The 27,249-nt window shown below is 35.1% G+C and overlaps 1 protein-coding gene across 1 annotated transcript in view; it reads left to right on the top strand.

Annotated features, from left to right (window-relative positions):
• Nucleotides 1–27,249, top strand: part of WDR70 (WD repeat domain 70) — a 125,709-nt gene that overhangs the window by 69,711 nt on the left and 28,749 nt on the right. Inside the window, exons 10-12 of the mRNA XM_083884482.1 lie at nt 796–970; nt 20,389–20,488; nt 26,432–26,516. Coding sequence (XP_083740608.1) covers nt 796–970; nt 20,389–20,488; nt 26,432–26,516 — 360 coding nt within the window. The remainder of the gene's footprint in view (nt 1–795; nt 971–20,388; nt 20,489–26,431; nt 26,517–27,249) is intronic.

The raw sequence follows: 27,249 nt of genomic DNA, 5'->3' as shown, positions 1-27,249 counted from the left end.
ATTCTTTTTCCATTAAAAACAGAAAGGATGTTTTTGTTTTGCAAATAATGTGGGAAAAACTCAACTTGAAAAAAACCAATATTACATAAATGAGTCTTTCTAAAATATTTGAAGAACATTTTATAACAGAACTCCAAGACCTTCAGGATTAGTGGAAGAGAACTACAATAATAATACAATTAATGTTTAAAATGCTTTTAAAAATAAAGTTTCAAGAATAACGGACAGTTAAAAACAGAGTATTTAGTTCTTGTTTTGTCTGAATAGATAAGAAATCTGTTAAAGTTATGAATTTGTATAAGCATTCATGCCTGTTTTCTGAAATATTCATTCTTTGTTGAGGACTGAATACTTTTCTTGATTTCCAGTGGCAGTGGAGATTATGTAGTATACTTGTATATAAGCTTTTTGTTATCTTACAGATTCTAAATCATGCAGGTATTTACATGAGAGTTTTGAGAAAAAGGTGTGGGTTTTTTTTTTTGTTTGTTTGTTTGTTTGTTTGTTTGTTTTTTGGTTTTTGGTTTTTTGGGGTTTTTTTTGTTTTGTTTTTGTTTTTGTTTGTTTTTGTTTTTAATTTGGTTTTGAACTTCAGATGCAGTTTAGTGAACATGATGTTTCTTACTTGAAAATCTGTCCTCATATCCTAAATGCTATTTTCCCTTTAAAACTTAATTTAAACAATATTATATGCCATCTGTGCTGGAAAAGTTGTTTAGTTTTATCACAAGAAGAAATATTTTATATGTATTAACATTATCTAAAGCAACTGTTTATTTAAACTCTTTTTTTCAGAACTGTGAGGACTTGGGATGTTAACAATGAAAAAAAGCACAAAAGCATATTTAAACCACGATCAGTTCAAGGTAAACGTGTGATTCCTACAACTTGCACATACAGCAGAGATGGGAAACTTATTGCAGCTGGTTGTCAAGATGGCTCTATCCAAATCTGGGACAGGAATATGAGTGTAAGTCCAGTATTTGATAACAATATATCTTTCTATTAATTGAGTGTGAATGCTGAAGCAGATAAAATCAATTTTGGTACTTCTATATTTTTATTTATTTTCCCTCCTCCCCTCTCCCCTCTGTCCTGAAAACCAAATAACTTGTAGGTATGGCTTAATATTTCTTCTGCCTTTCCACAACTGATCATTAAGTGTGCTGCTACTAAGTTCAAAATGCTGGGAAAACTCTTGGCAGTCTGTATTTAAAAAAAAAAAAAACACACCAATATTTGTATCTAGATTATTATTCATTTAGGATGGAATGCTTGTGGGAAAAGCTGTAATTTCTTGTTATATAATTTATTTGAGATATTGAATATATTGCGGAGTAACTCTTAAAACTTGATACTGACATCAGTCATTAATCTATATAATAGGTTGAGAAGAATAACATCCGAGTGGATGAGGATATGGCCAATATTATACATTAAATGGCAAATATTGTTATATTCTCTAATGTGTAAAAATTAACAGTAAGACAAATTTGAACCATTTATATAAATGTATTGTGGTCAGAAAGAGTAAGAATGGAAACTATTTCAAACTTATCAAAATTAGGAAATATTTCTATTCGTATTGCATTAAACAATCGATTTCCAGTAATTATGACTTGAACTGACAAGTATAATTCTTGCTACGACTTTATAATTTGAAGCTGGGACCATTCAGTGCTCACTGTTGCTTTGTGTAGTATAGCTTACAAACCAGTCCCATTGCAAGAGTTTAATTTTGCAATGTCAAGTGCAAATTCACCAGGCTAAGCTTTACTGCTTTGAAAAATAATCATCCTAGTAAATCATTCATATCCTCTCTTTATGCCTATATTATGCAAAGAAGATTCAGTTGGATAAGTACCAATGGCATTCATTGGAAGAGAAAATGGAAATAGGGTCAATTTTTTCTAAAGTCAAAATGAGAATACAGAGGAAATGAGGCAAGAAGAACAGAATCGTGAAACTGGTGTCATAAATCTCTAAAAGCAGTACAGTTCCAGTAGGATGGCTTCGCGAAAGTAAAACTGAACTAGTACAGGTTACATTAGTCTGTTCAACTTCATATTTCAAAATATTTGAGTTAAAAAAGGAAAACAATCTAGGCAGCTTTTTACAGAGATTTAAAAAGATTTGATTGCTGGAGGCAGGAGGAAATGTATAGATGTAAAAGGAAAAGCAAGCCTGTGGATCATACTCAAAGTACAGCCTGTATTTTGGGATTGTAATCTATTTTTATTTCTGTTTTTATTTCCACTATAAACCTAGTAAAACTTCCTAATGGCACAAAGCTTGAGAATTCATCGTAAGTGTAAACTTGTTCTAACAGAATAATAAATTTTTCAGAGACTGGCTTTCATCACCTGTGTATGTTGTTTATTTTAACATATACAGTATTGAAATATTAAGCTTTCTGGTGTAGTTTTAACAATAGTACTCTTGGTAGTCTGCTTTTTCATGTGCTTTTCCTTTTGAACTTTTCTGTGTCTGTAAGATGACATATTGCAATGCTGATTGAGTGCAGTTTAAGGTGATTATGAGTAATTTAAAGATGTATCCTGTGCATCTTGTGCAATTTCCAATGGGTGACCCCTGTATAACAAGGCAAGACTAAAGTGGTTTTCTAGTGGAAATTAAGTTGATGGTGTTCTTGGTTTTGTATTTTTAATGTCTAAATAATTTTTGTCTTTGTTGGTTTCATGAAGAAGTGTGCAAGATTTTAGGGTAAAGGAACAGGTAAATTGGATTTTAGTGGTATTCTTACCTAAGACTGCTGGTGTTCTCTGGAGATCCCTGTGTATAGTTAAAAACAAGTGTTTCAAAAGGCTTCTTGATTAAACAATTAGAAAAAGCCTTCATCTTATATTTGGGGATGGGAAAGGGATAATAAAAAATTTTTCAAATGGAACATGTGTTCAACATAACAGCTAGAAAGAAGAGGATGAGACTGACTCCTGTAGTGGAATAGTGAAAGCACTTACTGGCTTGACAGGATACAGAGATGTTTGCAAAAGTGAACAAGAAAATGCTAAGTTATTACAAATTGATGCAGTACTTGGGGTACAAATTGTGTGTGACACAGGAAAATGAGTAAAGCTGTGGAAGGTCGAGGTGTGAAAGTTAAAATTCTTGGAGAAATATAAAGTAGAAATACTAACTTCTGATTTTTGAACAGAAAGCTGTAATTTGCATCCTGCAAATTCCATTTGGTTCTATTAAAACAAGGGTAGAGCCATATATATACAGATTTTGTTGTGCTACATTACAGTTGGCTTTCAATTCAAAATCAAGAGGACATTTGTGTTTGTATTGACAAGGCCCTATTGACTCAGTAGTAAAAGTCAGTAGTGTTTGAAAGCAGAAAAAATTTGCCATATTTTCTTATTCTTGATCAGTTCAGAATGATTCTGGCATCATTATTTATGCTGTGTGCTTGGTCCACATGCAGCTGGAAGGAGAGATTCAGGAAGGTGTTTGAAATTGACTGTAGCTTATTTGATTGTACTTTCATGACAGGGATGACCCAATAAAGGCCTGTTGTGACTGTCTGAATTTGGTTTTGTCTTTGTGCAAGAATGTAAATGACATTTCAACCCTGATCTTGAGTCCCCAAACCACTTTTCCTGCATGTGACAGTAACAGCACAAATTAAATCCATGAAGATTGTCCATCCAGATATTATGGCTCACACTAGACACACACTCCTAGTGCCTGTTATGCCGGTCATCTGTGAAGATTTTTAGATGCTTTTTTTTTTTTTTTTTTTTTTTTTTTTTTTTTTTTTTTTTAGTTGAGTACAAACTACTGTCAAACACAGAGCCTATAGAGGGGGAGGTTTCTGTTTGCTTCAGTGAAAATGTAAAGTCTCTGCTTTCCCGCAGAAAAAGCCTCATCAGCACAACTCAGAATCACAGAATGGATCATCTGCTCCAACCTCCCTGCTCAAGCAGGGCCATCCCAGAGCACATGACAAAGAATTCTGTCCATTTCATTCTCGGTTCTCTCCAGTGAGGAAAACACTACAACCTCCCTGGGCAATCTGTTCCAGTGCTCAGTCACTGCACAGTAAAGGAGTTCTTCCTCATGTTCAGGTGGAACTTCCTTTCCATCAGCTCCTGCCCATTGCCTCTCCTAGTAAAGTATGAAGCAGAGGTTCCAAGGGCAGAAATGAATACCCCAATAGGAAAGAGGGTGTGAAGATGCCCTTTCCAAGAGAAGAAGGAGCACTCATTAGAAGCAGGCATAATGGGGCACTGTTGATTGGGAAGCCATCACTGTACCACTTACTTAGCAAGACAGAAGCTACACCACAAATCTCCTTTCCCGCTGTAGTCATAGTTTCTGACTGCTGGTGTAGGTTTTTTTATTCTCTGGTTGACATGTTACTCATTATACCTGTCTATAGGAATCATACCAATGTGTCAATCAATGGGAAAAGAAATTAAAAATGAACCTGTTGTGCAGTGGCATAGACACATCACCTGTGCTGCACAGTGTAGAACTTGTTCTAGAATGGTGCGATTAAATAATTTTTACTTTTAATTTAGAGGAAGACGAGATCTTCTCTATATGTCATATTTTATCCATTCTACTGAAGTCAAAGTAGCTGTTTGTTGTAAATTATCTTCATCAGTTAGGTTTTTTTTTTTCCAAGCCATTTTCAAACCATCTCAATATCTGCTTCTTTTTTTTTCTTTTAATTTTTTTTAGTATGTTGCTGTGCCTAGGGAGTGATTTTGGTGTGCGATCAGTTCACTTCTGACTAGTAATGAACACCATGAATGTTTCATTCAGTTTTCTACTTCCACTCTTTTTTGGTATGATTCCAAATCTCCCAGCTGTATGCAGTGAGACTAAAATCACTTTCGGAGCTTTTGGAGGAAGATTTTTTCTTAATTCATGACACTGACAATGGTAACTTGCTAATGCTGAAGTTAAGCCAAATGCATTCCAGCTCTGCCTTGCCTTTTTCCAAACTTCCTCGGCAGGATCATGATCCATTATAATCACCTGCCTCGGAGGATTTTTTGTTTTATCATAAATCTGTGTTATTTTCTCATGTATGTTATTTTGTCAGTGCATGTTTTTTCTTTAAGGTTCACGTACATGTGCATTTGCTGTGCACATTAGCAGAGTGATCTGTCAGCGTATTTGAAATATTATGAACACTTCAACTTGGCTTAAAATAACAGATTCAAAGGACATAAAAAATAACTTCCTTCAAACTTTGAATGAATAGTGGAAACAACAGTGTGAAATAGTCAATCATAAGACAACACATTAGAACATTCTCAGTTTAAATGTTCTGAGGCACTGAGAAAAGTGTCTGGCAAATATGGAGAGTTGAAGAGTATTAGTGGTCAAAGTAAGACAAGACCTTGAAAATTATTGGTTCACAGGGCAGTGCAGTAAAAGGTTTACTTGCAGTTCAAATAAGTTCAAATTCCTCACCTTGCCTGTGCTTGCCCATTCAGAGATTTTGCAAGCCCGTAGTAGTTAGTACATATTTCTGAACAAACTCATCCATGGAGTCAGTCTTTATTATCAAGAATGCAGAGTATCTTGCCGTCAGTAAACCTTTGTGTGCCTGATTTTCCTGTCTAGGAGCAGGAGCATCTCACTCATAGAGATAGGGAAAGACTGAAGTAATTTCTGAAGCATATTGTGAGTTAAAATTGAAATCTCTTCAATGAACGGAAACTCTCTCCTCATTTTCCACAATATGCAAAAAAGGATTGCGGTGTTTTTCATTAGTTGCAAATAGGCTTTTTTGGGGTAAAAAAGCTAGACTTCTTAGTTGCCTTTTTTAATCTTTCAAACTACCTGATGAGGTGACTTGTCATGCAGATTTTTTCCTTCAGCTTTTCCCGAATGTGTTCAGCACAGGAACTGCATGAACTACTTCTCTGTGTATGGCAGGCTGAATCATGTTTCAGAGTTTCACATATTACCTATTTTCTGGTATATCATTGCAATTGTGATACAAAAATATTAGTAAGGATGATGGGGAGGCAGAGTTTGTAAGACAAGTGGTCGTGTCTTTTAACTGCCTTTGAGAAAACAGCTTGCACACTCAAAATTTTGTCTGGTTTGGTTTTTTTTTCTTTTTATTTTTCTTCCTATGTTAAATTTAGTTATCAGCTTTGAGTAGTTTTTATAAGCTTTTACCTATCTACTGGCTACACTGCAAGTAGTAAAGAATTAATTTTGACAAATACCTCTATAAGAGGTGTGTCTTTTATATCTGTAGTAGGTTTGGTTTTTTATATATTGCAAATCTGAACATGAAAGATACAATGTTTTGATTTTCAGCATATTTCTCATTAAGCAAATTGATTCAGTGCTCATGGAAATATTTTTACAGTGAGTGATTAACCTCTATTTTTTTACTTTCTTGTTTTATAGAAGACTTAGCTGTAGGTTTAACTCCATTCTTCAGCTCAAAAGTGAGCATTTGATACAGTATTGCTGAATTACTGCTTTGCTAGCATTTTCTCTTCTCCTGGTTTTAAAACCTTACTCTGATTTTAAATTGCTAGAATAATTTATGTATTTTGATCAGTTTAAATTACTTAGCTAAAGCTCAAAGTGGTCTTGCAGAACTTAAAGTTCACAATAATATTGAAATTTAACACTATAATAATGTACTGTCCGTATGAATATTCCCAAAAGTGGTGTGATCAAGTGGTGATCCCAATAACCTGTTTTCCACATGCCCTTAAGCCACCCTATCCTCAAAATATAAGGGGAAAAAAAGTGGAATGTCGCAGTGTGCCCTGAAATTAAACAGATCTAAGCTCTGTACATTTTAATTACAAATAGTCATGTTAAAAGTATTTTCCAAATAATTGCATGATTTATAGATGTAAGATAAATACATTTCTATATTTAGTGATGGTTTGCCTTGAAAGGGTTTCTGTAAGCTTTAGTTTTGTGGTGTGCTGTTGGAAGTGTTAAGGTAGAGTTTTTATAGGCAAAAGATTTCACAAGTACTGTAGCCATTTTGAAAAAATGCTGTATAAGTAAGTACACAGATCTAGATAATGAATTTTTTTTAAGTGAAAAACTTTTTTGAGTGGAATTCCAAGTCCAGATCTTGGAAATTTGTTTGCAAGCTTTATTTTGCTGTTCATGATGGATTTTACAGCTGAAGCTGCCAAGACAGAGTAATCAAAACTAGTGGTTAGATCTGAGACTTGCTGTAAATATTTTCCCATTAATTGGAAGGTCCTTTGAGGGGACTTATAACCATTTATTAGGGAGATGAAGTTGTTAAATCTTTGCACGGTTAGAAGATTTATTTTGCATTGTCTGACATGCAAAAGATATGGCTGTCAGTAATTATTTCCTGAAATGTCTTATGTCTGTCTACTAGAAAACTTTACTATGTATATGCCTTTTTAGATGCAGTTTCTACCAGTTCATTCTGTGTTTTTGGCATTTTGTCCATCCCAGCATTAGAGCATTAGGCTTTTTTCACATCAGCTGGGTTTTGCTAATCTTTTTTCACCATGGAATATTCACTTGTCTATTTGGATGATTTTTTTTATGTATAGAATTTAGTGTTTATATTGATATCTCCACAGTATTAAAAATATTCCAGTGAAATGTCAATATTTAATAGAAACAGTTTACAATGACTGTTCTTAAATTTGGTGAATATCACTACTACAGCTAAACAGCAGGGAAATCTTCCAATTTCCTCCACGTATGTAACAAGCTTCATGCTTTGAAGAGGGCAGTCTGGCTACATCTGGAAATTTCTTGTGTAAATACAAGATGAAGGATATCCAAATATACTATATTCCCCTTTCAAACTTAAGGTAAGTTTTCCATATCCATAATATTCCACCCTTTCATTCTGTATGTGTATGTGCCAGACCTCTGTTCCAGAAACTGGAAATCACACATGAGCTTGCCAGCAGCAAATATTAACAGATTCATATATTATTCCTTTTTGTATACGTCTGGGTTAGCCAGTACATCACTATCTGCACCCTGAAGCCAGCCACAGTAAAGAATCTGACAATCATATGCTGAGATAAAATGTACCCTGCTGTATTTCTAAATGCATTTCTCTCTTATGTAATAAACAGTTTATAGTTAAGAACTATCTTAATGTTTGCACTATCTAATATAGTGATGAAAGGCAATTCTAAATCTTGAAGTCTGTCACACTCCAATGAAAATAGGTTAAAGGATTTCACTTTGGATTCATGTATGGTTAAAGGAAAAAGGCTTAATCCACAAAGATTATATATCTCTCTTTGGTTTATTATTTGGAAAACTAAAAATAGAACTTACAGAAATAATTTCAGAATTACAATTTGAGAAGAGTAGGCATTAGAGCAACATGATTTGCTTTATTTATATTGTAATTCTATTAAAATTAATATAACATGAATAATGCTACAGAAATAGAAAGATTAATTAATGAAAATAATGGAAAAAATAAAAGCCTTCTGGAGCTAGCTTTGTTACTTTAGAGACAATTTTCCTTTTTTGCAGAGACAAAAAGTGGAAAGTACAAATCCTACATTCTGATCTAAAAAGAAGTGACCTCTGGAGTGGTTTGGCTTATCAGAGAAATGGCTTTTAGATACTGTAGTATATGCATTGCTCAAGCAAGCTGAACACTTCAGTGGTCTAGAGTCTGATAGGATTTGTAAATTATGAAAAGACTATTGTTCTTGATGTGTATATTAGCTAGTTTGGCCTCCAAATGTATCTCACAATGCTTCGCTCTTTCTTGAGCTTGTGAGGAGATGAACAGCAGGATTATGCTGTGAATTTCCTAAAAGCAATGAAAAGTACATTCCTGTACAACTCTTGGTCATTAAGTTTATTTTATTAGAGGAACCAAAGACTCCCACATTTTAAAATACTTTAAAAAAGGAAAGTTGTTACAGCTTGAACAAGTGAATTAAAACCAGAAAAGGTAGGAAATGGCTTCTGAGCCATGGAGCATACAGGTTTGCAGGAGATGGGTTATAGTGAGGCATAGCTTTTGCATGTAACATTAGGTTACGTACATTTAACTTAGGAAGTCTGATAAAGAACAACCTTTCCTCTACAGAGAGAACAATTGATTCATGGTTATTCCATTAAAAGGTGCACTTCTGTGGGGATACAGTTTAAATAATTGGCTATAATACACTAGAGACTGTACTCAATTCCTAAAGAATGTAAGTCTTGTTAACTTTAACTGAAAATTTGAATGGCATTTCTAGAGGATTCATAATAAGATTATAAGCCAAAAAGTTGGTTTTGTGTCTATGATTATCAATGAGAAGACAAACTGCACAACTAAAACGTATCTTGGCAGCAGGTACAGAACTCAACCAATCATATGAAATTAAAAGTATTTGTAATAATAATTTCGGTAAGACAGCTTCAGTGAACAGGTTCCTTGCAAGTCTAGGTATAAATCTCATGATTAAAACCTAATTGAATGTATGTGAGGCTTTCTGTATAAGTAAGCAAAACTTCTTCCAGTGCAAAATATTTTAAAATCAAGGTGTTTTTTTCATGATCTCTCTATTTCCTGAAGTTTGTTTTCAACAGATGTTAGTGCTAAACTGTTAGTAGAGAGGGTGGTGAAATAGGTGGTGCATTCTCCAGCTGTGTTTTACTTAAAGTATGACTGCAGTGATACTACACAGACTGAAATCAGATACATCTGTGAAACAGCTGCTTTTCTTAAACCAAGTTCTAAATTTCTCATGAGATACAAACTAGACTTGGAGTTGGATATGACTACCTATGTGTTTCACACATTATGAGTAAATACATATATGATGTGTTTAAGTATGTCTAGGGACTTATAATGACATTCTAGTTCAATAGACTTTCTGAATGTGTATAATCATTTTAAGAAGTAATTTAAACAACATATTCTTAGATATTTTAACATATGTAATGTTCATTTAGATTAAGCAGTATGTGGATTTTTTAAAAAATTCCTTTATGGTTACTATTTCACTTTGCACTGTGTACATGTATTACTTTGAGATTTGGCTTGGGACTGTTGTGTTCAAAGCAGTCACCCATAATCAACACTAAATTTCATTTTATATTTAGTGCATTTTGTGAAGATTGAGATAGGATGGCCAAATTATAAAGTACTATGCTAATTCATATGCAAAGAGAGAGTGGCTCTAAAAACTCAAATTAATTGGATAATATTGTGGGTTTTTTTAATGGACATTTGGAGCTCCTGATGAATGTAGCTGCTGAAATCAGTGTGTTCCTATGATACGAGAATATAAATGGCACTGCATCCTGCCTCACTAGCCTGCGTTTTGCCCTCACCGTTATGCAGTTCTGTGGTCTCCCCTGGAGAGTCCAAGATCTGTAAACAAACTTCATCCTGTTGAGGCCATCAGAATACACTGTATGGACCTTTATAGATACTGTTTCACCAGGGCTCACAAGAGCAGCACAAGGACAGGTAGTGCATCCTTGCCCTTGTGCAGGAGTACTGTCATATATATCAAGACTGCCTTGAAGAGCTGGAGTGAGCCTTCCAGAAGTAGGGACACCTGTTTCAGTCAGCAGAAAGCATTGCATTGCAAGCCATTGGCTTGTTACTTGTGACAAATGTGAAAATGCCTGCTTGATTTCAATATTTGATGTGTTGAAGTGTGTTGCCAAACTGGGTAGAAGTTGGCAGAGGTGTAGGAATATTTTCTGTATTCCAGACAGGTTAATGTGGTTTCTTGGCTATTGCATTGAGGTGGTAGAGCCAGGTAGGGCTGCAGTAATGTGTCGTGCTGTCTGTCTGCACGTGTAAAACAAAGATCAGTTTTGACTTCCTTCCTAACCAAAGATGGCTATCATTGTCAAGTTGGTAAGAGGTTTACACTGATAAACAAAAACAAGACAAACTTGGTTACTATTTGTCTCCCACTCCCCGCCCCCCACCTTTTTTTTTTTTTTAAATAATTTTTACAAGATAATTTCCTGTATGTCCTCATATGTTGCAGAAAAAGGACTGGTGGTTTTCCTTGGTTTGATTGTGGTTTTCTTTCTTTTTTTCTTTTTTCTTTTTTTTTTTTTTTTTTGTGAGAAAAACGCGCAGATGTGCTTGCTGATTAAATGAATGATCTGTAATTGCTGTAATTGAAAGACTGTGTATTTAATTAATTGGTGAAATGCAGCTCTTAAAAAAGACAAAAAGAGGCAAGGCTAGACCCCTAAAAGTAAAGAGCCATTATCAAGGAAACAAAGAAGGAAAACACATTAAAGTAATGGTACTGGCAGTGGTTTATTGGTTGGATTTATTACAGTATGTTTTACAATGTGTGACAGAAAGTAGATGACACATTGGGATGCATGTAACAACATTTTTCTTATGGTGAATGGTTAAAGGAGATAAGATCTTCCAGGGAAATTGAGAAGATATGTTATCCATGTAAGAAATTTAGGGAGAGTTTTCATCATGTTGAATTTGTATTGCCAGTTAAACATTTGCAGAGTGATGTCAAGGTGAACTAAGACGATTCAGCAGAGAGACAATGATGTACCTTTTTTTGGAAGGCAGTTTAATGGCGTGAAAAATATTGGGAGTCATGGTTGTGAATAAGGTGTGTAAAATACAATATAGAATGAGAAGTTCAGTAACCAAGGGGGCCAGAGAAACTGAAAGATAATCATGTACCAGAGGGAATAGTGAAGAAGGGAGCCAATGGTGTGCAGGAGATACTGAACTTCATAAAACTGTGAAGGAGAACAGAAAATAGACACTTTTTCCCAAAGGTTGGTGACAGTAAGGGGGGGTGGCATCCCATGTTGGATTTGTCAGGGATAATCCTGGGACTCAAGAGGGAATTTAAGTAGCATTCTCAAGTGGAATATATTTGAGGCATTGACAAGGAGTGAGGGTGGAGGAGAAGGCAGTATTGGATGAAAAATCGAGAGAGAAAGGAACATGGAGCTATTTTGGGAAAAGCGGGTAAATGCAAATGAGGTTTTGAGGTTCACGAATTGCTGCTTATGAAATTTGTATCTCCCTATGCTGTGAGGATGCCATTGCTGGTGGAGAAGAAATATGAAGCTGCTGGGTGTAAGTGTGAAATACTGTGCTGAAGTGAAACTAGGAGGCTAGAATAAGAAAATGAAAGGAATCTTTTTGTTGGATAGAAAAAATTCTAGGGATGCTAGTGGTCAAAGAGAATTGCAGCGGAAAGAGGTACTACATCACGGAAATAGAAAAAGAAGAGGAAAGAGGAGTTTGACACAAATAACAAACATTAATGGTAGAGGAGAAGGCTACTTGCAGAATGAAAAATTCTGTAACAATTCTCAATCCTCAGAGAATTTTCATGGAAAATTTTCATGGAAATACTGCAGCCTGTTTGAAGGACCTTTGGATATCAATTTGGACATTTTTATATTTTCATACCTTTAATAATCATCTTATTATTTATATTATGTGAGAAAGAAGGGATTAATTGATTCAAGCACTTGCAAGCAAAAAAATTTCTTTCCTTTCATACTTAAAATAGTAATTTGTTTTAATGTCTGTTAAAAGAGAAAGGTAATTTTAAAAGCAATCCATATTTGAAATTAAATCAGAAATTGCACTGTAGAATAGCAAGCAACTTTTCCACTTAAAGGTATTATAAGTTTTTCACTCTATCTAATGCTTAGGTACTTGATTGCTGCTCTGAAAGCTAACCTGGAACACTGTTCTGTTAGTGTAAACCACTATAAACAATTTTTGAAATTTTTTTTTCTGCAGTGCCAGTTTTTTGCTTGCAAGTGTGGGGGAGTTTTATTTGTTTGCTTATTTAACTAGTCAAATATATAAAACTATTGTGAGAAAAAAGCAACATCAGAGAAAGAACCATGGAACTGAGATAAGAATATTGCTTGAAAAGAAAATAAGGTTTACTTGAGAATGCTCATTTTATCACTGACGTGCATGAGGAAAAACATCACTTACTCCTTTAACTGAGGCATTCTTCACTCTTCATTGTTCCATCTGAATGAATAAAATCAAATCTATCGTTTAAAATAATTATATATTATTAAATAATGTGCAAAGATAATATGGCATGATAGTTTACAGTGCATTTTTATGATGAAAAAAAATTAAAGCATGTAGAAGAATAGCTTACCATGTTACAAGAAGTTTAGTGAAAATGCTTTCATTTCATAGAGAAATACACCCATCTTCTGAGAATATACATATGCTAGCTACTGTTTCTAGCAAGCAAATGGATTTATTACACAACCATCTTTGATAACTCACTGCAAACCACCTTTTTTGGGTCAAGGATTACTGAACCACAAATGTTAATTTTATGTAGATTTGTGTGTATTTTCAGTCATGTTTCCCTCTGTTTACACTGTGCCTCTATTAGACCGCAGAAGTTTAATAGAGAAATTTAAGCTTTGGGGACACTGAAATAATATGAGGAATTATACTGAATATTTGGCAATAAGCTGAGAATAAGTCTGTCTTAGTTGCTTTTTGAAGACAACTTAGTAGCTTCTTTATAATTTCTTTTCTGTTTCTATTTTTTTTATTGTCAGTAGATCAAAAGCTACTTTTAAATTATATGAAACGTCCAGTGTTGGCATAGATGAGTTCGAAGAAATCTGTGGACTTTCAGTGGAGTTCTAGTGTGTCTTAGCTGAATCTTTAATGAGATTTTTGAATAATAACATTGATCACATTTGATTATTTTCTGGAAGGCAAAGAAAATTTCAACAGCTGGACAAGTCAAAAACTGATTAATTTAACTTTAAAAGAGGCAGAAGGGAGGAGTGGGCTTTTCTTTTTTGTTTACAAAAGCTGTATTTATGATGGTACAAAGAAGGAAAAATGTAAATTTGCTAGGGTGAGATAGAATGGGTTAGATAAGTTATGAAAAGATACAGAAGAAAGTTTCTTTTACATCCTTGTGTGTTTTTCTCATGCAGTGTAAAAAATCCCCAAATGAGGCCAACTGAATAATTTCCAAAAGCTATTTTTATTACTAATATTTATCATTTTTGTGGCCAAGATAGGTTATTTTCTGAAATGCAAAGTTTGACCGTGCAGCCAAACATTCAGCTGGGTTTCATTTTCAAACCTTTAGGCAAATATTTAGCAATGCTGTTAAGAAGCCATCTTTCTAAAATGGTTTCCTGAAATATTTCTTTCTGAATAGCTTAAACAAGAAGAAATTGTTTCTGTGGTCAGCAATATTCTTATATTATTGAATATTCTTCATGGTGAAGGAAGCAGAAGATTGGCAGATAGGAAGGACTTTCTCATCACTCTGCAATGGATCAGAGACATCTCTGGGACAGGCCAGCCTGCCTGCTTCCTTATTTTCCCTAAACTCATGTATAGTCAAATGTATCAAGTGGCTTTTATTGCCAGTCATGCAGTGCAAGGCTCATTGCCTTCTGTGCAAATGTTTTAGATTTTTTAAAATAGAAATCAAGTTTTTGTATCAATTGCAATTAACAAAACACTGAATAATTTTTCAACTTGACTGGCTACACTACTGTATGACTTTTTTTAGACTGCTTTTTTCCATAACTTCCAAACATTTTCTCACTAAGCATTTCACACTTGTGTTTTTATTTTCGCTCACAATTTCATAATATAATGCATGGTTCATTGAAGATTCCATAAATTTTCAAAATGTTATACACCTTTTTTTTTCTCCCTCTTATGTAGGTTTTTCATTGCAATGTTGTTGCTCAAGAAATACTAAAGAATATTTGGGGGGGAAAAAAAAAAGAGCCAAGTCTTCTGTGGGTTCAGTAATTGCAAAAAAATAGGTAGGCTTCTTGATGAAATACGTGTGAGAGATTATTGACGGGTGTTGAACCACAGCTGAGTGTGAGAGATTAGGAAATCCTGAAGACTTGTCACCCAGAAAAAAGGCTTTAGCTGCAACAGATGAGAATATAATGGATGCACAGGACAGTTAAATACAGTTTTTAGTCAGATGTCTTGGTCATGGCAAATAAGTTTAGGCTACTGTATTCATAATTGATTAAGTAGGATTGAGACAAAAGGAGCATTTCAGGTCTGCTAATTATTCGTGTACTTGTCACTGAGTTATAAAGTCAGAGAGAAGAGGAAATCACGTTAGAGTGTAATCATGTAAACACTAAAACCTCAGATTTCACAAGTTAATCTTGTTTTGCATCAGTGTGCTCATTACTGAAACAGCATCCATTTCTACACCACAGGAAGTGGTATTGAAGAGCTGTCACATAAATTGAAAACGCACAGGGATCATGTTTACAGAGACTTAAGAAAAGCATCTGATAGAGCCTGCAACCAACTGCCTGCTCAGGGAGAATATTGAGAAATTCCTGAATTCAGCTGACATATGTAAACCTGACAATTTTTAATTGATACACTAAACCCAGAAAGTACACTTACATTTCTTTTGTGGATTATAATTGAGAGCATAGGAGATATGCTTCCTTCAGTAGAGGCGGCTGAAGGGGGGATGGGTAAGTAGACATTTGGAGAGTGTAACTCATGCCTTGGGAACCTGTCTGTCTTGTCAGCTGTGATCACAGCTCTGAGATGTTGTCTGTCTCTGATGGGATCACTTTTAACAAAGACCCAGACAGCTTTGGTCAGTTGTGACTAAAAACATCTCTGGTTTGTTTGTTTGTTTTCTTCTTGCAGCTTTGTAAATCATACTTTTGTCACCTTGAGCCTGGCCTATGACAATATGTCATCTTGGAAGGCTTTTACATTTGTTAAAAATTACAACTTCTGCAATTGAATATTGTCAGTGTGAGCTATTTTATTTTGCTGTAAGTATCTTAGGTGAAAAGACCCATTTAACACTCAAGTAGCTGTACATGGCCTGGGACTTGCTTGTCAGGCATCTCTGCTGAGCTAGTCTTGCTGTTCTGCCTCATGTTTTAAACCAATAAATCTCAATTGTGGTTGTATAGTTGACTCTGTTCACACTAATAAATAAGTAATATTTTGCTATACATCTGTAAAAAAAAATCTGAGAGAAAGATTCATATAGCCATCTTTGTAGATCTCATTTTCCTCAAGACCTGCTTTAATTTACTGCCTTCACTATTAAAAAACAATCTAGAAGATGTTAGGAATAAAAAGGAGAAAGAATGTCTTGGCTGGGATGTTCAGTGTTTCGTTAAAAGAAAAGCAGGGGGCGGGGGGCCAGAATGTGAGAAGCATTATGATCTTGGGAAAGTGTCAGCTTACTGTGAAATATTGTATCCCAGAAACACTGTGGAAAGTTTAAAAAAATTCTGTAAGTTAAACATATTGTTGTTTTTCTCATGAATGTGGCTTGGATTTCTGAGGTGAACAAACTGAGTAGGTCTGTCTTTTTCCTACACTAAGTTTTATTGAGTGTTTTGGAGCAGCAGAGCAGTTGTGGGATGCAGAACTGTAGCCATGTGCCTCTGTAATAGGTCATTTTTTTGTGATAAACCATTCATGTGGCCACTGCTGTCTTCACTTCCTGTAGGGGTCCTCTTAAGTCTGTACAGATTTTTGTACAAAGGATACTCATTGCTGATGCTCCTCTAGTCATGTATCTTTGCTCCCACCCTCACCCCTTCCCAATCCATTCTCTGGTTTCTTTTCATCTTCTGACTCTTATTCTCTCTGAGGACTGTGGCAATATTGCAAACCCTGACATATCTGGGTTTTTTGGGGTTTTTGATACATGCAACTGTATCATTTCTCACATGTGCTTCATGTTTTATGCCTGTCATCTCATTTTGCACACAAGTACAGTCAGCTGTAATTGCTTAACAAAAATATACGTGCTAATACAAAGCTAGGAGGAAAGTGCTTACATTGCTGGAGTTGTTAGTTAGAAAGCCTTTAAGCCAGTTGCAGAAGATAGTGGTTTACTGCAGAATTTGCTGAAGTAACTAAACCTTAAAAAAATTTTAAGGACTGATGAACTTGTCAAATTTTGTATGGCACATGACTATTACTTCATATTAGCAGGCACCTCTGCAACAAAAGGAGAAGAGTAATGAAGGAGAGCTGTAGATACACTTTGCCCTAATTATCTTGACATCTTTATCTTATGTTTCAATGCTCTCTCTTTACCTTCTTGAATCAAAATTTTGAATTGCGTACATTGGTTCTTTTGTTTCATGTCTTTCCAGCTAGAAACATTCTGACAACAAATTTTTTGCTAATGATTTGTTAGCAAGATTAGACATCTGTTAAAAATATTAAGAGGTCAGAGGCCAAAACCATTTTTTTCTTTGAAAACTGCGATGAATGTTTGCCAGTATGTGTAAAAACTCCTTTTCAACCTTCAATCATTTTAGAATATTTGATTTAGTATTACAATTCAGGGTTATATTTCTTTGCAGAATAATATATGGAGGGCAAGCTTGCAGAGCTTAAAGTTAGGAAAACAATCTTTTTACTAGTAAACTGAGGAAATTTATTTTTAAAGACAAATATAATTGCTGATGCAATCTTACTATCTCTTTCAGTCAAGCCTGGTTTTACATGAAATCCTAAAGCATTGAAGCTGGATAGAGTTGGGCGAAATTTGTTCTTTTGTTTTCATTTTTGTCATTAAGGGGCAAATGATGCCAGTCTTTGGCATCTATATGTTGCTGTTTTCCTTTCTTGATGGGATAGTTGAGAAAAGGGCAAAGACTGGTTAGAGCATAGCTACTTAATTTAGAAGGCTCTGTAGTGCATGATGTAAAATCAGAAAGTCATTTCAATTGGAAAAGACCTTCAAGAATATCGAGTCCCACTATTTACAACCTTATATACAACCTTAACTCTGCTGAGCCCCCCTCTAAACCATGTCCCCGAGTGCCATATTGGCGCATCTTTTAAACACATGCAGGAATGGTGACTCAGCCACATCCCTGGGAAGCCTGTTCCAATGCTTGATCACTCTTTCAGTGAAGAAATTTTTCCTAATATACAATCTAAACCTTTCCTGGCACAACCTGAGGCCAGTTTAATTGAGTTGTTTAATTTCTGAAAGATATGGTTTAGGTATTATTAATGGATTCACAAATAAATGCTAAGTAAAATCAGTATCTTTGACCACAGGAAAGTAACAGAAATTCTGAACTGTTAATGTAATTTGCTATCTATCTGGAGATGGTTAGGATTTTTACTTGTGAAACATAAAAGAAAAGACATTTATTGGACCCCAGATCTCTTTCTGTGTTTTAATTTGGATCCAACACAAAACTAGTGGAAAGAATTTCAGATTGAGGATGAAATGAAAGTTAAAACCCTACACCCTCACATTAAGTTGGGCAGCAGAGTGAAAAAAAGTGATATTTTAATATGTGTATATCAGTGTGACATTGCCTGGAGGGATGGGAGTGTTGTGGACCCCAAATGAAGTTTTTTCAATTTGTTTGAATTAGCTTAATATCGTAATGTAATCTTTCAAGAATTTTTTAAAGTGTGAATATTAACCATTTATGATGTTTTTGAAAGTGTCCATGGTATTTCTTAGACAAAAAATACATCATTTTAATTGCTTGTTAATATTTAACAAATACTAGAGAAAATTTATTTTCTGATAGCCAATTCACATTTTATTCTTTACACGTTCCCATATACTTGGAAAATTTTATGCAATTGGATGCACAAAATACAATTTTTAGTACTAATAAACACTCCCATCAAAGACAAACAGTTGGAAACTGGATTCTGTTCATAGATTCCAGGGTATGCATAATTGGCTGGAAGTGACAGTAATTTCAAAACAATTACTATGGCTAAGTGTAGGCCATTGCATCCTGTGTTCACATACTGTAAGAAGGATGTTGTTGGTATTTGAAGTCCCCCTTTGTAAGAATCATTTGTGGAGGGAATGCCTCGTGTGACTCCTCTCAATGACTGACTAAATCTCCACATCAAAATAAGCTTTCAGTAATTATTAATGTCATCACACAATGATTCTCTAGCTTAAACACAACTATTCTTAAGAATAAACAACATTAATTACTTTACTAGTTTGTGTCTCTTGCTTACAAAATAGCCCATTAAAAGCACCTTAGTAAGGTGCATGATCAAAAATTAGAAGATAAATTAACTGAGGATTCTTGTGCAAGCTTAAGTCAAAACACTTAAAATGCAGTGTGACTGCATTTTAGGATCACATTCTCCTTTTTTATTCTGTAGAATTAGGTCTCTTTTAATGCATAGTTCGGATAAAAATCACTGAGCAGCTGCTCATTATTTTGTCCTCTTACTGTCCAGGGTAAGATTCTAGGTCTGGTTTTGCTGCATGTTGTTCAACCACCCCCTCTGAAAAGATATGCTTATATGCATGTATTTTGTTTTGCTCATCACTACCATAAATAAAAGACTTCAAGGTCACTAATCTGCCATCTCCTCCTCTGTGTTTTAATCCTCATTTTACAGAGGGGAAGATGAGATACAGTTACACTGGAAACCTTTAAGTCTTGAATGCTTAATTTTACATCTATATGAATTAGTTTTCTTTTATGAAAAGAGGACAAATGAGAAGCATAGTTACCTAGGTATAAAAAAAGGAATCAACCTGTCTTGAATTCCTTTGTCTCTGTTTCTGTCTTCCTTTTTTGCCTTCCCGTGTTTCCACTTCTTGTCTTGGAATCTTAGCTGAGACCTTTGTTTTTCATTGGGAAGTGGGAAAGCTTCATTTGACAAGATTATTTAAATTTAATTTGAGGTTCTTTCCTTATTAGTAGAAATTTTAGGTATTTTACTAAATAATGACTTAATAAATAAGAAGTGATCTCCATACAAGAACAAAATGTGAACTTGAAGGTAATTTCAACCTTTCTTTATGATTATCAGCAAAATAGAAATAATTACAATGAAACATACGTTGTTCCCATTCTTGAATTTTAGTGTACCTAAATGCAACACAAACCTCACAATATCTGAACTTTGTTCTATTATGTAAGTCATGAATTCCGTCAGGGAATTTAGCCAAACTAAGTTCTTCTAGTCCTTTCCAAAGTATGTATATTGTATTTTGGTAGTTTTAGAAACTAAAATCCTGCTTAAGGGAGTGTTGAGAACTGTCTTGGAATGTATTTTTATCTTAACCAGGAATAACTACCTTTGTTCAGTGCTAGTGGGAGTTTTCCAGGAGTGCTGATGCTATGTAAATCTGTACTGTATAATTAAGCCTATGCAGAATTTGAATTTTGCATTCAAGTTCTTGTTATGACGGTGTATTCTGAAACAAATACAACATTTTTAAAAGTCTGTTGGAAATACTTAACTGCTGTGCCTTCTGAAAATGCAGGGGGTTTTGTTTAGAATAAGGAATAGCAGCAGAGCACAGAAAATGCTACAAAGTTATGTTTGTCCCATTTGTTTAATTTGTAATTTGAGTTGTAATGGTAATTTATTTTGTAATCTTTTGTTTGCTTGGTGAACAGGTACATACAAAGTTCCACTGTAGACAAGCCCATGCTTCAGGCAGTGACACTTCATGTTTGACATTTTCCTATGATGGTATGGTCCTTGCCAGCCGAGGAGGTAGGTGATTGAAAGAAGTCTATGACATGTTGGATGTAAGACAGTTTTAATGAAATGAAATGTTTCAATAAACAAACCATATAAATCACATAATTGTTAGATGCAATTGTTTGTGATGGAAATAAGGTAGTGAAATCATATACTAGTCATTCAAATATGAAGTGTTTCACAATTTACTGCTTTTATTTGATTGACCATGCAATACTATGTTCCTGAAAGAGCATTTTACAGCAGTTAAGAAATATTTTAATATAATTTTGCTGGCTATATTACGCAGTTTCTTATCTGTGTTCTTGTCTAGCAGTAATAATACACTGAAAGAAAGTCATTAGCTTAATTAAAAATAAAAAGTCCGGTTTTGTTGCTTAGTTCTTCCATGGAAGATTAGTACCCGTCAGTAACTCTGTCTCTGTTCTACAGGTATTAATTCCTCATACAGCTTTCTTAGGCATTGTCATTTTTTGTCCTAATCAGAATTTTTATCTAATCTATATTAAAAACATCAGAAGGTGGTGACTGGAATAGACTTTCCAAGAGATACATGAATGGCAAAATAATTGGGAAATGTCCACAGGGCTGGGAAAAAAGGCATATGTTTTAAACTTCAGATAAAACTTTTATGAGTCTTAGATAATAGAACAAGACTTGAGAAGGCAAAGATGTATTTGAGGACTCATTTGCTTCATTTTTCGGATAAGATGGTGTCTGTTGAAGACAACTTTTCATGCAGAAATTTGTCTGCCCGGTATTTTGCAGACAGGTGCAAGTGTACAAGCCAAGCTGTCTGGATGGAAAACAGCTGTAACCAGAAGCTCTGTGTATGCATTAGCATTGCCCCAAGGCCGAATAAACAGGCCTAGGGACAGGCAGTATACATTAATGTCGGCTAACACTGTGCCTAACATATGTTTAGGACATCTGGTCAGTTTGGTACATAGACAGAATGAGATTACCTACACAAAATACCAAAATATAGATATTCATAGATGAAGAAAACTCTGAAGCAGTGGATGTGTTTTCTAGCCAAGTATCTTGCATTTTCTTTGCATCCTCCCTGTGCCCCTGTCCCTGAGGGGGGTAGAGTGTCTGACCAGTACACATCAGTACAATGAAATGTAGCTGATACTGGGTGCCTCCTCACTGATTCTTTGTATGTCTTGCCACATTTCAAAAATTCCAAATGTTTCCCAGAACGCATCTTTCACACTAAGGACTTTGTAGTCTTATCCTCTTAGTCTTAAAGGCTCCAGGCATATGGACACTAATGGCACTTGTGTTAATAGCTGCTGTTCAGGGTCCTGGATCCACAGTTCTGGATACAGGGTCCTGGAGTTATGATGCCACTCTATGCATCATGAATTGGTTGTAAGTGGTGAAGTCAAAGCTCTCAAGCATTTTTGTCCTTACTGGACCAGACTCTTATTATGTGTGAACCTTCTCCTGCATGTGAACTGTGTGTCTTTCCATTCTGCTCTAAGTAAAATGCTGTGTCTGTCTACCAGTGGTGATTGCCCTCAAAAAATTCACACATAATTCGGGAAATTTAGGGATAAACCTTGGTGCGCTTTTAAATATAAGAGTAAACAAGGCTAATACTTAGTGAGGGGTATTCACTACTGCTGTCTTGAAACCTCCATTTATGTAAATTCTCTTCTGTTTCACATTTATGAATGTAGATCACATAAATGACCTTTTCTTTTTTTTTATTGCATGTGGCACTTTTACTGGCCTGCTCTTCCTCATCTGTCTCCAGTTTTTGTCTCATGTTAAACAGACTTTCATTTGCTCAGGTTTTATCTACCACACTCTGCTCTAAGATGTATAAAATGTTGATTGATTGTTTGCAGAAACAATCTGCAAACTGCACAGAAATTTGGCCACTCTGTGGATAAAAGTGCTACCTTTGTCTAGCATATTAAAAAAAGAGCTCTGTGTGCACTATGCTAGAAAGTAAGGAGGATTAATACCTTATTTTGACTTGTTTGGTTAGTGCTTTAAAATGAGTATTGCTTTGGATCTATACCAACAAAAGCAGATGTGGATCCAGCATTCGTAGATTAACACACCTGCCAAGTGCTGAGGATCAAAGAGAGGATAGTTGTTTGGGGCATGGGAACTTTCATTGAAATCCTGATGGACTTTGCTGCATCTGATGTAGATTCCGTGTTGAATATGAGAAGATGAGGCATGGCTCAGCTGCAGGCACAAGGGAAAATGAAAATCTAAGGAGCTGCTTATGAAAGTTTCCAGTCCTATTCTTGTTGCATAATAGGTAGTAACTTGGCAGAAACTTAAGAAAGTGATATTTCTGCATGCTTGATAACATGAAGGATAGTATTTGGGGAACATTTTCTTTGTTTAGCAGGGGAGAGATAAGAATTAGGATTGGACTTGAGGTCTTACTGTAAAAAATTTAAAGATCTTTTTTGACTCCTGATATTTTTGTTGGTCTTTTTTTCCCCCTCCGTTTTACTTGTATTTCTTTCTTCATTTTGAAATTGGTTTAAAAGATAGAAACGTCTATGCTCAAGGGTTGTGCAGCAGCATGGATAGTAAATGTTTTGTGTAGTGTAATAACATATTGCTCTTTGTATTAAATCCAAACATTGGCATTTCAAGAATCACATGAGTTTTTGTCAAGTAATATTTCTCAGGAGCTGAACATTGGTGTTCATTCTAACCATGTCAGAAATACATTTAGTAGTTTCAATAGGCATAGTCTGCATTTGCAACACTTGGAACTGAAATGGCTTTATGAAAATCTTCTAGAACCCTTCTAGCCATATGTACATTCCATATGTTTAGAGAAGATTATGCATTTAAGCAGTCCATCAGACTGGTATGGATGCAGGTGATGCTGAGAAGTGTTCCAAATGTAGGTATAGATTCCTCAATTTGTGACTCCTCTCACAAGATTTTTGGCTTTGGTCCCAACCTTTGATGCCTCCAGAGGCTGCTCTGTAGTTGTTGCAGCTCCTCCTGCAGAACCAGTACAGGATGCAGAAGCCTGTACCTTATTCTGTAAGGTGTCTCTCACATCTGTAGTATAAGTCTTCACAGAAAGGCTTGGAGTTGATAAATATATTCTGGTAAGCTTGTTATGCTATGTGTTTCCTAAGCTGTAACTTTTAAAAATTCCTATTTCCTGTGTTTCTTTGCTTCCCTCATTGATCTCTGTGAACAATTTCTGTCATCAAGCTTTGCTTTCAACACAGGACTCCTTCTTTTTAAATAGAGTGTTGCTGGCTGTAGGCTTTGTGAATTCCTAGCAGCACTTTCCCTTCTTTTGGGCCTATTCACATTCTTGTCTTGTCTTCCTGGTCACTATTTTCTGAAAAGAAAAGAAAAAAAATCATATAAGATCTGTATAGTATTAGTGCTTATTTTGACTAAAGGGCATTTGCAAAATGCCTATCTTTGCTCACCAAAGACTGTTTTTCTAGGACCTAATTGTTACTTCTTGATAAATCCCGTGCTCAATACCATTGGCATAACAGTGTCTTGACCTGATTGTGTCAGTCTTGAGTCTTTTTATTGGTATCCTTCTTATTAAAATGGCTAACAATAGAGTTTGAAATGCTACTGAAAGTGCTATAAAAGCTTTAAATAATCCTGCTAAGCTTTGGAGAAGTCTGCCATCGAGAAAAAATACTGAATGATCTGAGTAGACTATTTTGAATAGTCATACTGAATTGCACATCTTCTGTTTATATGCCTTTATTTAAGGATAACTATTTTTGTTCATGTATAAAGTAATTAAAAAGAGATCACTACTGCTGCAGCTCTGTTAAAGAAGCTTCCTAAGCATTGATAGAAGGATCCTACTGGAAAAATCCTTGGTGATGAGGAAAGTTAATATTCTGTGATCTTAGTGACGGTGATTTCAACTCAAAATGCAGATTAGATTTAGGAACCAATTTGCATTTGCACATTGATAATTTTAATTGGGAAAAGTGAATTGGAGCAAATACTTAATGCTGGTAAAGTCACAGTATTAGCAAGTCAAGTCATTCTAATAGCATTTTTTCATCTCCAAATACTTACTCTTCTATTTCTAAACTATTTCAGTTTAAGACAACGTTGACTTGAAATCAGCCATAAACTTGAGTCCTGCTGGAGTCTTCTAAACTTTTTAACTAGCTCATTACATTTTCTTGTTAGCGAAGGAACTATAGCTACATGTCTGACTGCATTTCTCCTGCTAAAACCTGGCAAGATTACAGCTTGAAGATCATGTCAAGGCTCATTCCACTAGGAACAGAACAGCCTTGGCTGCTAGCCGTGGATCTCTCCCTATCCAGGAGATTTGCAAAGTGGCCAAGTGGTGTCCTTTGCATACATTTATAAAGTACTGATGCTTTAGATGTAGCATCTTGATGATAAGTTTGTGGTGGTTTTTTTTTTTTTTTTTTTTTTTTTTTTTTTTTTTTTTTTTTTTCCTTGGGGGATGGGAGGGGAAAGGGAGGGCTCATTTTACAAGACTAAATGCTTTGAAGTACATGGGATGGAGTCTACTGGGAAACAATAAGAAAACAGATATTTCCAAAAGAGGGACTCTACATTTTTCTTTCTTGTCACTTTTTAGCTTCCCAATGAACAGAAATATACTCTGCTCTAGACATCATTTATTTAAGTTGTCCACTTCTTAAAAATATTTTGTAGTGAGGAGTTATCCTAGTCTTTAATATAAACATACATGATGTACGAGGCCACACATTACTGCTTTCCCTGTAAAGGGCACTGCTGGCCTTGATTTCTTTTGTTACTTCTTTTAAAAACATTTTATTTCCAAGGCCTCCTTTGAGCTCAAAGGCTATGAATCCACAAAATACTTGTAGATAACCAAATTACTTCCCTGCAAGATTTGTACTTTGGAAGGAAGCAGATCCTGCCTCTTAGGTCAGAAAGATTTTGTAACTTTTTGTCTAAAATTAATCTCTGGATATTTTTAAAGAGAATTGTTGCTTAAACGTCCTTCTTTTTACCCTTGAAAGTGCTGAGGCACTGCTGTCAAATGCTAGGACGTATATAGGTGCTTGAGTGAGGTACTTCAAAGTTCAGATTCTGTAGTTATTCTCATGGTGGCAATACATGTTTCAGAAGGACAATCAGAGCAGAGATATAGATGTCTCTGAGAATAACTAACTAATCTCTTTTTTTTTACCCTGTTCTCACTTTATTAATATGTCATAACTTTTCAAAAAGGGATAAACAGCCTGACTTTTACTGGCATACTGTCACACCATGTTTATCAAACACAGATGAGCATTGCTACAAATCTCTTGCCACAACCTTGCTTTTGGCTTTTATGACTAAAGGTACTGTGAAAAGGCTTTGTTATAGCAAGTGTAGTTTCACTTGCTTCCCTTGACCCCCTTCCCTGAGGATTTCTGACTGATTCCAGAGCCTCTTCTCCATACTGAGATAGCAGTTTGTTGCCTGCTAAAGAAGGGGGAAGACTTTCGTGTGCTTTCTATTCTTCCTGATTACTTTCTCAAGAAAGGTAGAAATCACACATGTAAAAGTTGTTTAGTTTTTGATCTAGAGAATTCATGGCAACATTTTTGATTTCTTTCAATGTCTTGAAAGTTAAATTTGCTCCTAGCAGCTAAGCGTCAATGCTTACAGATACAGAATAAATTAGTGATTGAGGAATCTGATTCCACTGTGGATAGTGATTCTTGATAGGAGGGATTGCCATGATAAAATTAAGCCATTGAGGAGAAGTTTCTGGTAAACTGGAGTGCTGCATATTGAACTTCTCAACATTGCACTGTCGTAGTCACTTGCTGAGGAAAAAATTCCAAATTGTTCCCATTTTAGATGCGTCTATTACATAATTTTGTTCTCCTTCTCTCTGAATTAGAGAGTGAAATTCTCTGACTTGCGTAAGTTCTTGACTTGAATTCTTTATTGCTAACCTTTGTCTCTTTTGTTTCATAGGAGATGATACTTTAAAGATATGGGATATTAGACAATTTAAAAAACCTCTTAATTCAGCAGAGGGGCTGCCCAGCTTCTTTCCCATGTAAGTGTTCTAATTTATTCCAACTAGCAGAAATAGCAGTATTTTTGCTGAATGGGAAGGGGTTCTGCTGGAGTTCTTATCCTCAGTTGTCACTAGGTCCACTGTTATGCAGAAAGGACTACACAAGGAGGAGTGTGCAGTGACAGTTCTTGTTTATTTTAGGGATTCACATTGCTTTAAAAGATCTTATTTTCATGATATTTCAGTCTCATATGTCTTAAGTGTAATTAGATTAGTAACATTTCAGGAGGAGGCCCTTATGTGTGTAATGAGATATAGATGTAAACCTCATTCTTATTTAGTCTATGATGAATAAAAAAAGAGCTGAATGAAAAAGTAGACATAACATGAAGGTACGTGATAGGAATTCATGTTACAGCGTTAGAAGTGCTGACTATTTTACTGCATAGTGATAAGTATTGTTTTCAATATGTTTATTGGTCTGATCTGCATTTCTTGTAGCTGTAATACAACCAAATCCCCTAGGAACAGTTTGTAATTTTGAAATAAGATCTTAGAAAGGCAAGTCATGGACATGTCAATCATAACTGCAATTTGTAACACAGAGGAGAAGTAAACAGAAAAACATTTTTGACTGATGTATAAAAACATGCCACTTTGCATCACTGAACAGTGTATCGTCAGCAAAAACAGATTTCATGATTAATACGTTTTTTTACTTAATGATGACAGCCAGATTTGAAAGTACTTTTTTTTTTTTCTCTTATTGAAA

Source organism: Zosterops lateralis, assembly GCF_965231275.1.
Source record: "Zosterops lateralis genome assembly, chromosome: Z".
NCBI classification, from domain to species: Eukaryota; Metazoa; Chordata; class Aves; order Passeriformes; family Zosteropidae; genus Zosterops; species Zosterops lateralis.
This window is presented reverse-complemented; position numbering and strand designations above follow the sequence as displayed.